General features: G+C 37.3%; 1 protein-coding gene across 1 annotated transcript in view; it reads right to left on the bottom strand.

Moving 5' to 3' along the window:
* LOC113175576 (transmembrane O-mannosyltransferase targeting cadherins 1) overlaps positions 1 to 13,894 on the bottom strand; it is a 268,687-nt gene that overhangs the window by 15,101 nt on the left and 239,692 nt on the right. The window contains exons 14-15 of the mRNA XM_077798495.1: positions 2,801 to 2,903; positions 210 to 345 (exon numbers count right to left, since the gene is read on the bottom strand). Of these exons, the coding sequence (XP_077654621.1) occupies positions 210 to 345; positions 2,801 to 2,903 (239 nt within the window). The remainder of the gene's footprint in view (positions 1 to 209; positions 346 to 2,800; positions 2,904 to 13,894) is intronic.

The following is a 13,894-nucleotide window of genomic DNA, read 5'->3' as shown; positions in this document are numbered from 1 at the left end:
CATGACCTAACCAGTAAGAAGAAAAGTCTATAAGGATACCGTTTTTTTTTTTTATTGCTGAACTATTCTCTTTGGAAATGAGAATCTGTATCACCTGAACTGGCAAAATCTGCCAGTCTTCTGAAAGCCTGTTTGTTCCAATGAATTACAAAGTTGGTGGCAATTGCTGAGGTCTCTGGCAATGTGAAAGCAAAGAAAAGGAACTGTACCGTTTGTACCATTCTTCGGCCATGCTGTTCTCCCCCAGGGACCGGTAGAGTCTGCCCAGGTTCACCATGGCCACGTGATGACTTGGGCTGAGTCTAATGGCCTGTTGGTAATGGGCCACTGCTTTCTCTGGAGAGCCTGCAACCAATAACGGTTTGGTAAGAGCAGAACATGTCTCAATTGTGAGATACAGTATTATCTGTATAATTCTTCCTCAGTATTACGGTCAGACCAACAATGATTCAATCTGTATTTTAGCTTACCTTTTGGCTTCTCCTTACTCTAACTTTGGACCATTTCCCTTTTCATTCACACTTTCAAAGAATTAGTAATAAAAGGTAGCAAAACGAATGTACTTATGTATACTACAGTAGCCAAAGTGTTTACTATATGTATTACATTAGTCAAACTGTTTCTGGGCACCACCTTTGCTCATATGAGGTTTTGAGATTATCAGCGATTGTTATTTATCCAGTTGTACAAAAATTAGATTTGGCTATTATGGAAAGAAAACTGTCCTGAGGCAATTTCTAAGGGTCTGTCTAAATCACTATACTGAGGACAGTTACTGAGGCACTGTATGTATAAGCTCCATCTTGAAAATCTCTTTTTTAAATTATACATTTTTATTTAAATGGCATTTGTTTAATGTGACTTTAAACATAATAATAATGCCAATTTGTATTTATTTGAGGCATTATAAAATTTATTATTTATATATTTCAGTATACTTCCCAGTTATATGATCCTGCAGGTGTTTTGGATACTGTTTAGCTGCCTTTTGATATAATTTGCTATGTCTTGGGATTTAAAAAATATTTAAAACAAAAACAAAAGTACCACTTTACAGATATAAAGATATATTTACAGATATATCTTACAGATATAGGCATTAAAGTGCAAAGACATAAGAGACTTGACAAGGATACTATAGCAAGCAAGAAAAAAGGCCAGAATGAGAATCAAACCTCTCTGGTCTGAGATGGTTCCCCCAAGAAGTTTCCTAGTGAAACCAGCTAAATGAATGAACTTCAGAATACCCTAAAGTTCTAAATGGGAAAGGAATCTTTATTATCTGCAAGGAAATTTTCTCACATACACCCTCTTTGAATATAAGTTTGACTAGGATGATCCAAGACATACCATGTCACAGAGAGACCTGTGAATTGTCATTGTCATTTACAGGATATGTAGAGTATGTTATGGTTTGGATTTGAGGTGTCCACCCGTATCTCATGTGAAACACGGCAAGAAAATTGAGGTGAAATGACTGGATTATGAAAGCCTTAACCTAATCAGGCCATTAACCTGCTGATATGGATTAACCAGGTGGTAATGGTAGTCAGTTAGGGTAGGGCTGCAGGAAATGGGTCACTGGGGGTGTGAGTACACGTTTTTGTCTGTGGTGAGTGGAGCTCTCCCTTGCTTCCTGGTGGCCACGTCCTAAGCTGCTTTCCTCTATCACACTTTTCTGCCATGGTGTTCTGCATCATCTCAGGCAGAGCAATGAAGCCGGCCATCTATGGACTGAGACCTCTGAAACCATGAGCACCCCCAAAACTTTTCCTCCTCTAAAATTGTTCCTGTTGGTTGTTTGGTCACAGTGGAGGAAAAAGCTGACTAAAACTGCGTGTGACTCTGTCTTGTTGAAATAAAAAGAAGAGGGTTAAATTAGGCCCACAGGAGGTCTCTTTGGATCTTTATATCTTATGACAATTTATCATGTGGCTAATGAACCAGCAGGTGGCACTCTACAACAATTTTACATGCAAAAATAAGGTTAAGTTTCCTAGATATGTAAGAATGTAAATTTATATTCTGTAAAACAGAAGAGCTTCACATATCCTGGAAAATAAAAACCTTTCAAGCATTTCATATTGGGAAAAAATAATTAAGAGTGAATTTTACCGCAGGGCATCCAGTCTAGCAGTCAATAAGAACAAAGTGGTATTTTTGCATTCAATTCAAATATCATCTCATGACTTGTAAGTATTCATTACATGCCAATAGTATATGGGGCTTGGCACAAATCATAAAATAGAATTCATGCCCGTAACCTTTTGTATTAAATAAGTACATTTTATTTAGTACCTGTCATAGGAGAATACTGCATCAATTATAATAATGTACTTTCTGTAAAACATATCAAGGAGGGAACAACGAAACAATTCTGAAGGCTTTTTTTTTTAAAAAAAAAATCAATTATACAAAAGAATCTACCATCTGCTGGTAACTTGATCCAGAGATGGGTACTGTATCACTGTGGAGGAGCATTTCATCATCATAGGTTTATAAACTTGTACAAATGATACCCAAAGAAAGCTGAGCCTCATTAACTCCTGGAGGATACTTCCTGCCACCTGAGGAGTTTTCCTCAGAGACATGATTATAAGAAGGCGCAGAGTTTACTAAACTGAGCCTGAAGACTGACATGACAGCCCCCAGCCCAGGTACAATGTGACTGGCAGCACAGCGAGCTTCCTGCCAAGACACTGGATTTTATTTCTGAGGGATTGTTTGGGTTACCCCTTTTTGCTTGATAAATAGTATTATCTAATCTCCACACAGAAGGTTCTTTTTAAATTTCACTTACCAGAATCAACTAAGAAAACTCCATAGTTGTTGTGTAAATCTGAGCTGTCTGGACAGTTCTTTATTCCTGCCTGGTATATTTCTTCAGCTTCCTTAAATCTTTCCTTTAAAGAAGGGACCAAAAAAAAAAAAAAAAAAAAACAAACATGAAAAAACATTATGAACTCTGCCTGAATTAAGGTGAATTACTAACTATGCACAAGTACCTACAATACAGATCTGTGCTTAATTCCTTTAGGGCAAACAAGGTGATGTTTAATACTATGGAACATCTAAGTGGACTGTGGAAAAGGCTTGAAAACTACTGTTTGAAAGAGATGTCCTTCACCTCTGTAATTCTTAGTAAACTATGAATGTGCTTAGAAGTGGGGATCTGGCTGGGAGGCATTTGAATAGACAGCACTATTTTTTTTTAAAGGATCTATATTATAAGGTGTGTGTTGGGAAGTTTTTAAAGGGAAGAAGGAAGGGGAGACTGTTGCAGGTTATGGGGAGGGCTTGGCCTCATCCTTTCTTTCCTTCCAATATTTCTATGGTTTACCAAACTACTTGCTACTCCCCTTATCAAACCTGTGCTTTTAAAAAAAAAAAAAATCTCTGAGCTGTTCCCTCCTAGAGTAGTATGTCTACTCAAGAGCATCCCTCCAGCCTGAGTGGGGAAGTGGGGCTACTGGCCACACTTCCAATGGACAATTTTCTAATTGCCCTCATGTTCTATTCATCTAAAGATCACCCTAACATGCTTTAATAGTCATGAATTAACTTTTAGGCACATCTTTCACAACCATCAGAGATCACACTTTCTTTTACAATACAGTAGTTAAAATCTAATTAACCTGATGTTCTATGAATTATCCACCAAGAAACAATTTGATTTCCTAGTACAGGTAAAAGGAAATGATGCAGAATAAAGCACAGAACAACTGTTTCCTTAAGATGTTCTCTACATGAACATTTTCCAAAACTACTGTAAGTTACTACTCCTGAGCCCTCAGCCAGGAAAGGGAAGGTGAAGCACAGGTTTCTCAGACGTGGCACCTTAAGTCTATGAATAAAAATGTTAGATATTCATACCAAGTGCTGCAACAGGTCAGGACTCAGATTTGATTTAACCTAGAAAGGTAATAGAAACTTTATCCTCTATAGAATGACCAATGCCATCTGCTTGAATTCACATATTTAAACACCATTAAGGAAAAGGTGAGATATCTCTTTGACAAAAGTGGGGATTCAGGCTTTTAAAAATATGTTCTTTTTTACTGCCAAACTCAACAAATTACCAAACTCAAAAAAGTTAAAGATGAATGAAAATCTTTTTTTAAAAATTTTTTTTTTAGTTATACATGGGCACAATATCTTTATTTTGTTTTTTATTTTTATGTGGTGCTGAGAATCGAACCCAGGGTCTCACATGTGAGAGGCAAATGCTCTACCGCTGAGCCACAACCCCAGCCCCCCACCAATGAAAATCTTAAAGTATTTCCATTCAATCTACTGAAAAAGGGAAGACTTAAAAGATATTATCCATGGAGTGGCTGACAACCCAGTGTGTGTGTGTGTGTGTGTGTGTGTGTGTGTGTGTGTGTGTATAAAAAGATGATAGGCAGAATGTAAATTACATAAAACTCCAATAAAATTGATATTTAGAAAGTAGCACTGGGTATTCATTCACTTATCCATCCATTCAACATAGGTTAGCTACAATCTCAGTAATTAAGAATTGGGCCCTTGGTACTTGAGTACAATGGATTAGCATCCTGTCCCTATTATTTACCCCTGTGAGACTTTACTCTCTCTCTCTCTGCATTAAATGTAAAACAGGAATAACAATAGAACCTCTCTCATAGGGTTGTGAAAATTAAATGGGTCAAAACATGTGAAACACTCAGAACAATGTGTACTACATATTCAGCCCTTTGTTTACATGTAGTTATTATTCTTAGTCTGATCACTAGAAGTTTGACTAGTGCTGGCTGGTTTTTCCACTTACAGGGTTAGGAGTTAGATGCCTAAGACACAGAGATGATGACAACATAGTAGTTCTACTCAAAGACCAATGAACTAACAAACACAATGCAATGTGAGCAGTTGACTAATGAGATAAGCACAAGATGCTCTTGAGTTTGGGTACCCTAGAGTTGATACTGCAGCCATATCAGACATCACAACCATTTCCAAGAGGCATCTTAGCCAACGATTACAAGTTCCTGTGCAAATAACTCTGTATGAGAAATAATGAACTAACTCAGGTGTATTTTCTTTCAATTTTTCTTAATCACCTTCAAGTACAGAAGTCAAGGAACACTTAATATCTTACTTAGCAGCAATCAGAGAAAAATACCCCGGATAATCCAAACTGAAAATCTTGATTTGCCTATTTTACTATTTGATCGGTGTTAGGGTTTGAAACCGCCATCTTTGTTTTTAAAGGATCATATTTTCAATCTTACATGACAATTTTACAGGATGCAGTGACATGATAAAATACAAATTTCACAACTAATGTTGAAAACTACAAATGATATACCTAGCCTAGTTATCTCATTAGATTAGAAGCCAGCTTGTCACAAGTTATGAAGGATTCATTTCTGTTTTCTGTAAAAATATCAGGATGTCTGTATGGCCTGGCCATTAGTTGATGTTGTAAAGCTGATTGGAATGCCTGCCCGTGCCCTGAACTCACCCAGGTCCGGTTTTCCCTGACCAGATAACTACCCTTTCCTAAACCTTAGTGACGCCTCATAAATTCTGGCCTTCCCTGGCCGGACAATGACCCTCTCTGAGTCTCTAAGATCTCCATAAATTCTGATACCGGGGCCAGCAAAAATGTAAACTTGTGTTATGCTCTTCAGAATGTTGTTATCTGTAACCCCCCCCCCCCTTTGTGTAACTTTTTGGGCTATAAAACTGGGCCACAAAGAAGCCTCGGGGCTGTCTTGTTCCCGACGTTTTGGGAGTGAAAGGCAGCCCGGCTGGTCGAAATAATAAGCTTGCTTTAATTTGATTTTAATTGGAGTCGGTGGTCTTTTCTTGCGTCGAGGTCTAACACAAACAACAACAAAAAAGTGAGAGCACAGATTAGAATTGGCAAGAACATTAATGGACCCAAGTTTACCACAATTTTAAACCAAAGGGTACTCAGAGATTAAAACTCTTAGCTAAAGTCTCATAGCTACCTGGCGACAGAGCGTAGAATCTAGGTTCTAAGTGGACATACAAGGAATTGGTGACCCCTGAATAAAAGCAGGATTTCTGAAAATAAACCAGGATGGCTCAAAACTAATTGCTCAAAAATTACACTTTTGGATATTCATCCATCCATGCATCTGCCATCTCAATAGGTACTTGGTGAGCACGCTTCATGTGCTACATACAAGTGGAAACACCACAGGGTACCGCACAGACACATCCCTGTCCTCAGAGACAAGCGAGAGGGTTTCACAACAAGGAGGATCACAGCTAAGCTTGTAGTGTCAGGAAGGAGAAGCACAAGGTGCTGGTGAAGCAGCCAGGAGAGGCACCCAGACCTGGAATTAGAAGGACTGGACACCTGTCATACCTGAGGGTCCTTGTTACCATTCACTTCAGCAGCTATGGAACATAAAGATGTGCCTGAAAAAAAAATCTGCTTCTATTAGATCTTCAAAACATCTCTACAACCAAACCAGGTTAATTGGAATGTGTTTTTCCTGAAAAGAATAAAATTGATGTCCTCACAATCTCCCTGGCTCAAGTCAAATACAACAGTAAACAGCAGTTTTCAAATGTAATTAGTTTTGCCTGATTGAATTTTACCGCCCCCCCCCTTCCTACTGCCTCAAAATAGGCAGAGACTACATTTTCATCTATAACTTCTCCATTGTTTTAGGGTGTATAACTGAGTTTCTAGTAGAAAAATAATTTTCAAAGTCCAAAGGAGTAATGGGATCTAGAAGACCATGTGTGTCAAGAGCAGTAATCACATCCCTGTGCCCTCGGTGGCCCCCAACAGTAGTGTTCAAGGCTCTATGAAAAATGTCTTCAATATTTGTCTTTCTTTTCCTTTCACAAGGAATGATTAACTCCACTTAAGAAAAGAACAAAGGGAAAACATCACTACAGGAGAAAAAAAATACCTTACAGGTGCTTAAAACGAGTTTTCCCTTTCCTGGAAGGACAACACATTCATCTTGAGTAGTGGTATTATTTAATCCTTGAAGCTCCATTTCAAGCCCTCACTTTCAATTACCTCCTCTGGCTAGAAGTCCTGAATCATGCCTGATGGTTCCTGATTTCTACAGACTTGAAAGTTCCAAAGGAAAGGAAAATAAGCTATTCACCAGACAACTTTAATTAAAGATATAAGTGATGCAGAGAATGTTCCTGACAGGTAACAGTGGGTACTGTACCCCTGGGCCCCCAACCAAACACAGCATGAAGTCAGCCTTCCAGGGCACAAACCTGGTCAACATTCCCTCTTTATACATGCTATAATTACCTAAGATGGCATGTGTTTTACCACGAGGAAGGGAAAGTAGGAAGCAGAGGTTCTAAAAAGAACTCCTAACTGTAATTAACTCTTTTGGGCCAAGTGATATATCTGTAACATCTTCTTTATAGATCAGATTGCAGCAACCAGCAGATAGACATTGGCTTATGGCTTAATGCAGCAGCTCTCAAGCTTCTTGATTTTAAGACCCTTTGCAGCTCTAAAAATTACTAGGGCACCAAAGAGCTTTTGTTTATGTGGACTACATATATCAATATTGATCATATTAAAAAAGAAGCTGAGAATTAAAAAAATTATTTGTTAGCTTATTTAAAATAATAACAAACAACATTTACATGAAGTTTTTTATATTTACTATTTATAATTTTACTATTTATAATAATGAAGATTACTAATATTTATTAATTTATATTTTCACAAATCTCCTTAATGTTTGACTTAGTAGAAGAGACCTTATTCTCCTATCTGATTTTGTGTCAATCAATGACTTTTATATGGCTTTTGTTGTTGAGGGTGGTGAAGTGTGTGAGGAAAACCTGGCTTTACATAGGTATTTATATGGTTAGTAAAGGGGACAGTATTTAAATAGCTTTTCCATTCTTGCAGATATGTCATGTAGCAACAAAAATACTAGAGTACTCATGAGGGATAGGGAGTGAAATAGCCATCAGGAAAACTGCACAGACCTTCTTAGATCCCTTCTTGGAGCAGCTGGCTTAATGGATGGCCCAGAGCAATATGCACTGTCTGCAAGGTGAGGAGTCAGGCATCCCAGAGTGGTAAAGGACCAATAGAAAAAAAGAAGTTTCCCTAGGGCCCCAACATCATGGCTAGACTGCTTTCTACAAGTACTTCTGGTCTAACCCATGATGTAAAGTCACAGAGCCAGGAGGCCCCTTCCCATTTAGCCAAATGAGGACTTATAATTATGAACCTGAGAAGCTAAGGACCAATGGATCTTTAAACTCATGTGAATGGCTTTGCCAAAAACTATTCAAGAAACAGGGATTCCAAAGATAAAGCAGAGACAAATGCTTTCTCACTCTCTTGTTTTTATTTTCTTTACAAAATTGTTCCTCCAACCCTAAGTCATCAACAAGGACATTTATGAGAAACATTCTATCAATATTTGATGTCTAACTATCTTTCACATCTGACTGAAATGAATCAACTCATTTGGCTGTCCATCAAGGAAATTTAGATATTTTCTAATCCTGGATTTTCTCATCCCTAGCAGAGTGTGATCAACACCACTCTGTGATAATTTAAGTAAAAGAGAAACAACCACTTTACAGAGCAAATTCTAAGAGCAAGCAATGAAAATAAAAGCCCAAGAGAAAGCATTAACAGTGAGCACCTACAGGAGCAATGCCTTCCTGAGCCCAGGAAAAGAGAGGAAAACCCACATTTACATACAATCACACCTTCCTGCTTCCAGAGGCTTTTCTTGCTGTCATTGTGCCCCCATTCTCTACACTTCCCTAAAAACGAAAAGTTCACTGTTGCAAAAAAAGAAGAAAGGAAAAAATAACCTAAATAATCAACCATTAGCATGTTATTATGGTCTATTCCTTCTGGCCAGGAAGGTTTTCCTTTTATTTTTACTTAGCTGATATATCTCAGGTCTTCAGGCTTCAGATTAGCTGTCCCCCTTCCACCACCCCTGTGCCTCTTTCTCACATTAGGTTATTTAAAAACTTATTAAGCCCCACATTTTCAATTCTGTGAACATAACAAAGATTCAAACATTATTTCAAAGTGACCATAAGTGATATACTTATTGCTTGATTTTTTTTTAAATTGGTGTTCCATTTGGGATGATGGAATACAAGGGGTATATATTCTTGCAGGTACTTGTCGTCTGCATATTTTCTGACTTGTGTTTATTGTTGGGGAGGGGTCATAATTCCTCACTTAAGGGTAGCCTTCCCTCCTAGATTCTATGCTCCCTAAAGGTAAGGCACAGACTTTGCTACTTCAAATCTGTAGTGCTTAGTGGTATGTAGGTGCTCAATACATGTGTTGGATGATGAAGTCGACACATTTTTACATCCAGATCCAGTTGCAAGTTGACTTAGCCACACAAAGAAGTGGTCTGCATGGCTGCATCCACAAAAAAGATGGAATTTGTTGAAGGAAAGAAATTGAACCTCTTTTTTTGACATATAGTTCTAACTTATATTTTATTGTTCCAATTTTCTTTCCACTCAGAGATAAAGTTGCATCCCAAAATACATGAAAGAAAAATATTTTAAGTGTTACCATTTTAATTAATTGAGTTTTTCAATAGGCTATAAACCTGGGGCTAGTAATAGTTTACAATGGGTCGGAGTCATAAACAACGTTAATTTTATTTCCTTTACTGCTAGTGTACTGCAAAGCTGTATAATCTATGGTAAGAGTAGGGTGGTTAAAAGTGAAGGAGGGCTTGTAAATATTTACAATTGGGTCTGAAACACTGGAGTGCAGCCAGCGCTGAATGTTAATGGAGAACCAGAAGAAAATGACAAGCCAGAGACCACCCTGGAGTCAGATCCAGGAGTTTATCTTCTGTCCTCAGATTTCTTGATGTCTTTGCTGCAGCAGACACAGAGGGCATTAACTTCTGGAAGCCTCGTGTATCTGACCTGTAGGATGTCTTACCCTCCCTGGTTTCTGGATCACATCTCCTCTCCCTTTCCACCCCCCCCCCCCCGCATCCATCTCCATTAACCATGGCCCATTACAGTCTAGTCATGGGACCCCAGAGCCACGCTGGCAAGAACTCCAGAGACCAGATTTCAGGCCTGGTCCTGCACGAACCATCTGTATGACTGTGGACAGACACTTGGTTCTGTGTGCCTTACATTTTTATCTATAAAATAAGAAGGTCTCTCCTATACTCGTCTTCATTTTCCCCTTTTCAAAATTACCTGCTCACAATAGGGTTTCATTTAGTTGAAGTCCTAAAACTATCTTCCTAGCCCTAATCCCTTTCTGAGTCATTTTCATTTAAATGTTCCAATGATATTAGAGACATAAAGGTTGTACAACTGCTGGTGGAAGAGGAAATTGGTACTACTCTTTTGGAAAGCAATTTAGTAACATGTCAAGAGTCATGAAATATGTGTATATTTTTTGACATGAAAATTCTACTTCTAGGAATATATCATTAGGAAATGATTCAAAACATTGTTTTCAAAAAGACCCTAGAAAGGAAAAGTTCACTGTTGCAAAAAAAAAAAAGAAGGAAAAAATAACCTAAACTGTCAACAATTAGCATGTTATTATGTAAACTACAGTCCCTTCTTTTGAATTAGTAAATAACCATTAAAATGGTAATTATAAAGGGCCATGCTGCACTATGAAAAAGTGAATAATATTATGCATAATTTTAATGTCAATAATATTATGCATAATTTTATAAGACCCAAAATATATGAAATATAAGTAGAAAAACAACATAAATATATTAAAAAGATTTGCATGATATAAAAATGATATTTTTTGTTTTTAGATATTTTATTAAGGGTGAAAAGAATATTTTATTTTTTCTGATTTTTCACACTTTTGTGTCTATATGAGTTGAGTAGCTGGGGAAAAAGAATAAACTGATCTCATTTCCTTCCTAAAGTCTGGTTTTCCTCTTGTCTCCCAAGGGTAAAAGTGGCCGTGAGTCCTTTAGATGCTCTGCTCTGGAGTTCTCAATGATCTTTTCATTTTCTTTCAACCTGCACAAGCTGAAAGTTCCCCTTTGTACAATGGTCTGTCCATTCCCTCACCAACTAAAACAAGGCTCTTAGTTACACCAGAATACAATTTTAAACTTCTTCCAAAATAACCCCACGTATTTCCACAAGGTTTTCAGCCTTCCATGTCTGAAACCCCCTCTTCAGATATTTAGCTTTGCTTTCTATTACCTATCAATTTCAGGCCTGGGGTGCATCATGAGCCTTAATACGCTTTAACCATGCAATGTCTTTCCAACTTATTAATCTAATTTTCAGATTTCCCCTTCTCAAATCATCTACTTTGCCCAAATAGATATACTTGCTATGTTTAGGTTCAAACAGAGCAAGGAATACAATATGTAGTTCCAGACAAATCCATGAATGGTCTCACTGGCACAGAGAATGGGAGAGTGTCAGTAGATAGCATGTTTGCAAAAGGAGCCAGGAACAAAGAATACACCTTGCTTCCTTTTTTGATGGAATCACAATCTGGCATCAGGGCAAGGATTTCAGCAGGTGTCTGACAAAGTGTTTTTGAAACATCCTTGTAGAGAAGACTGAGAGAAGTGAGCTAGATGATAATATAAATCAATAAGTTAATCAAATGTTAAAGAAGTCTACCCAAAGATTCCGGGGTAAGAGGGAGGCCAACCTGAAGAGAAGGTTCTACAGGTTGGCTATCTGGCTTTCCATCCACTACTGAGCTCTGCAACAATTTTTAAAAAACTAGAAACATAATAAAAAATTAGTAGCTATTCTTATCAAATTTTCCAATTGAAATACCTGGGAAGGGTAGACAATATGTTGAAAGGCAGGAAAAAAAGGTGCTATAGAATCAGAAACTTAAGGATGATGTAAAGAACTTGAAATTAAATTCAGATAAAGAATTCAAAATCTTTTCACATACATTGCGAAAACTGCTTACACAATGGGTGACTTCATTTCAGTGATCATTTAGCATTAGATTGGTCCACAACCATAATAAGCATGCGCCGTCATGTGGACAGATGGTGGCACTGGAAGATGACAGGCTCAGTGAGGGTTAACCCAGGTTTGTGAGTGTTCCTTCCATATTCTCTGGGTATCTGAAATTTGGGGAGGCTGTTAAATAAAGTGGTGCCACGCCACCAAGAAATGGATTCCTTTGCTACCAAAGAATGTTAAGCCAGGTGGATCTTCCTTAGCAGTTTCTCTGTGCCTTGCTTGTGTATCTGAAGCATTCCTCCATGACTAAAGAATCCAAAACATGAAGAGGAGATGGTGCAAGTTGGAGAGGGGGAGGCCACCCTGAATTAGACCCAACAGCTGCTCCATCTCTTTCATGTTAAAATCCATTGCCTAAAGGGGCAGAAGAAAGAACCCTTCAGTCATTCAGTGAGATTCCTAGGTCTCACAGCGTTTTACATCCACCTCTAGAGTAGGAAAGACTGCCAAAAATATGACCTTTTTATGTAAGAAAAGAGCCTGGTCTTAGTCATAATTTGTTTTTCTTAAGGATTGTTCACAGCTTCCATTACGTGAAATGCAATAACTTACATCAATTTGCCATCGCAGTTCACAAAAATGAAATTTATCAAGAAATCAATTTTAAATCAGCCATCTGGCACTTTTTAAACAAAGCTGAGGAAAAAGGATATATGTTGACCTGTTCAAAATTCCCCTTGAAAACTGCTTTTGCTTTTATTTAATGAAAAAAACAAAACAAAACAAAACAAAAAAAACAAAAACAAAATCTAAGCAACTTCTATCCGCTATAATATTTGTTAAAAGTAAGAATGAATATAAAGACCTTGAAGGATAGGATAAAATAAATTTGGGGGTCACTAAATATCAGGATCATTTTTAAATAGTAACTTTCCATGAACTTAGAATTCATCAATTTAGAGAAGGAATACAATTGAAACTTGGGAAATTTATTAAGGCAAATTATTTTTCACGTATTAATACTTTATTTGTATGGAAATAATTATACTAATCACGGTGTTGGTGTTAATAGTTATTAACTAATTAAATTATTCATTAAAATATCCATTAGCACTAAGTTTATATTCAAGAAGATAATCTTAAATATTTCTAAAATGTTAGAGCATTAGATACAAGAAGTTAACTCAGAATATATCAATTTTCAGACTTGGAAACTGAGGCCCAGAGAGGTAACAGACTCTGCCCATGCTGTTGGTTACTGTGAGGTGAAAAAGGAAAATGCTATTAAACGCTGTCAACATCACACCACAGGTAACTGAATCTCAAAGTAAGTTAAGTCAAGAGATGCTGTGTGAAAGCCTGCATCACTACATTAAGCCATAAGAAGAAACGGGTGTAGAAAAAAATCACTAGTTTTCTTAAGCTCTCAGTGTGAAGAAGATAAACCTAAAACACTAAAAGTCAATATAAGGCTGAAATTTAAATGCAAGATATTAATTCAAAAAATAACAATACACAATTAGTTGTTATGGATTCCCATAAATGGAACACTTTGGAAAGACAAATCACCATAAAATGTGGAGGAAATGGAAGTTGAACTGATTTTGAAGAATGGGGAGGGTTTAGAAGAACAGAAAGAAATAATTCCCAGTGGCTCAGCAGGCCGAGACAGGAGGATCACCAATTCAAAGCCAGCCTTAGCAACAGCAAGGTGCTAAGCAACTCAGTGAGACTCTGTCTCTAAATAAAATACAAAATAGGGCTGGGGAGGTGGCTCAGTGATGGGATGTCCCTGAGTTCAATCCTTGGTACCAATAAAACAAAACAAACAAACAACAACAAAATAACTTGTTGGATTGTCACTGGTATGTTAAAGTGATATCAATTAACATCAAGGTAATTTATGGAATATTACTCAGCAATTAGAGAGAATAAAATCATGGCATTTGCAGGTAAATGAAAGGAGTTAGAG

This window comes from Urocitellus parryii, chromosome 5, assembly GCF_045843805.1.
Source record: "Urocitellus parryii isolate mUroPar1 chromosome 5, mUroPar1.hap1, whole genome shotgun sequence".
Lineage (NCBI taxonomy): Eukaryota > Metazoa > Chordata > Mammalia > Rodentia > Sciuridae > Urocitellus > Urocitellus parryii.
Note: the sequence above shows the minus strand (reverse complement) of the source record. Positions and strands in the feature narration are given on the sequence as shown.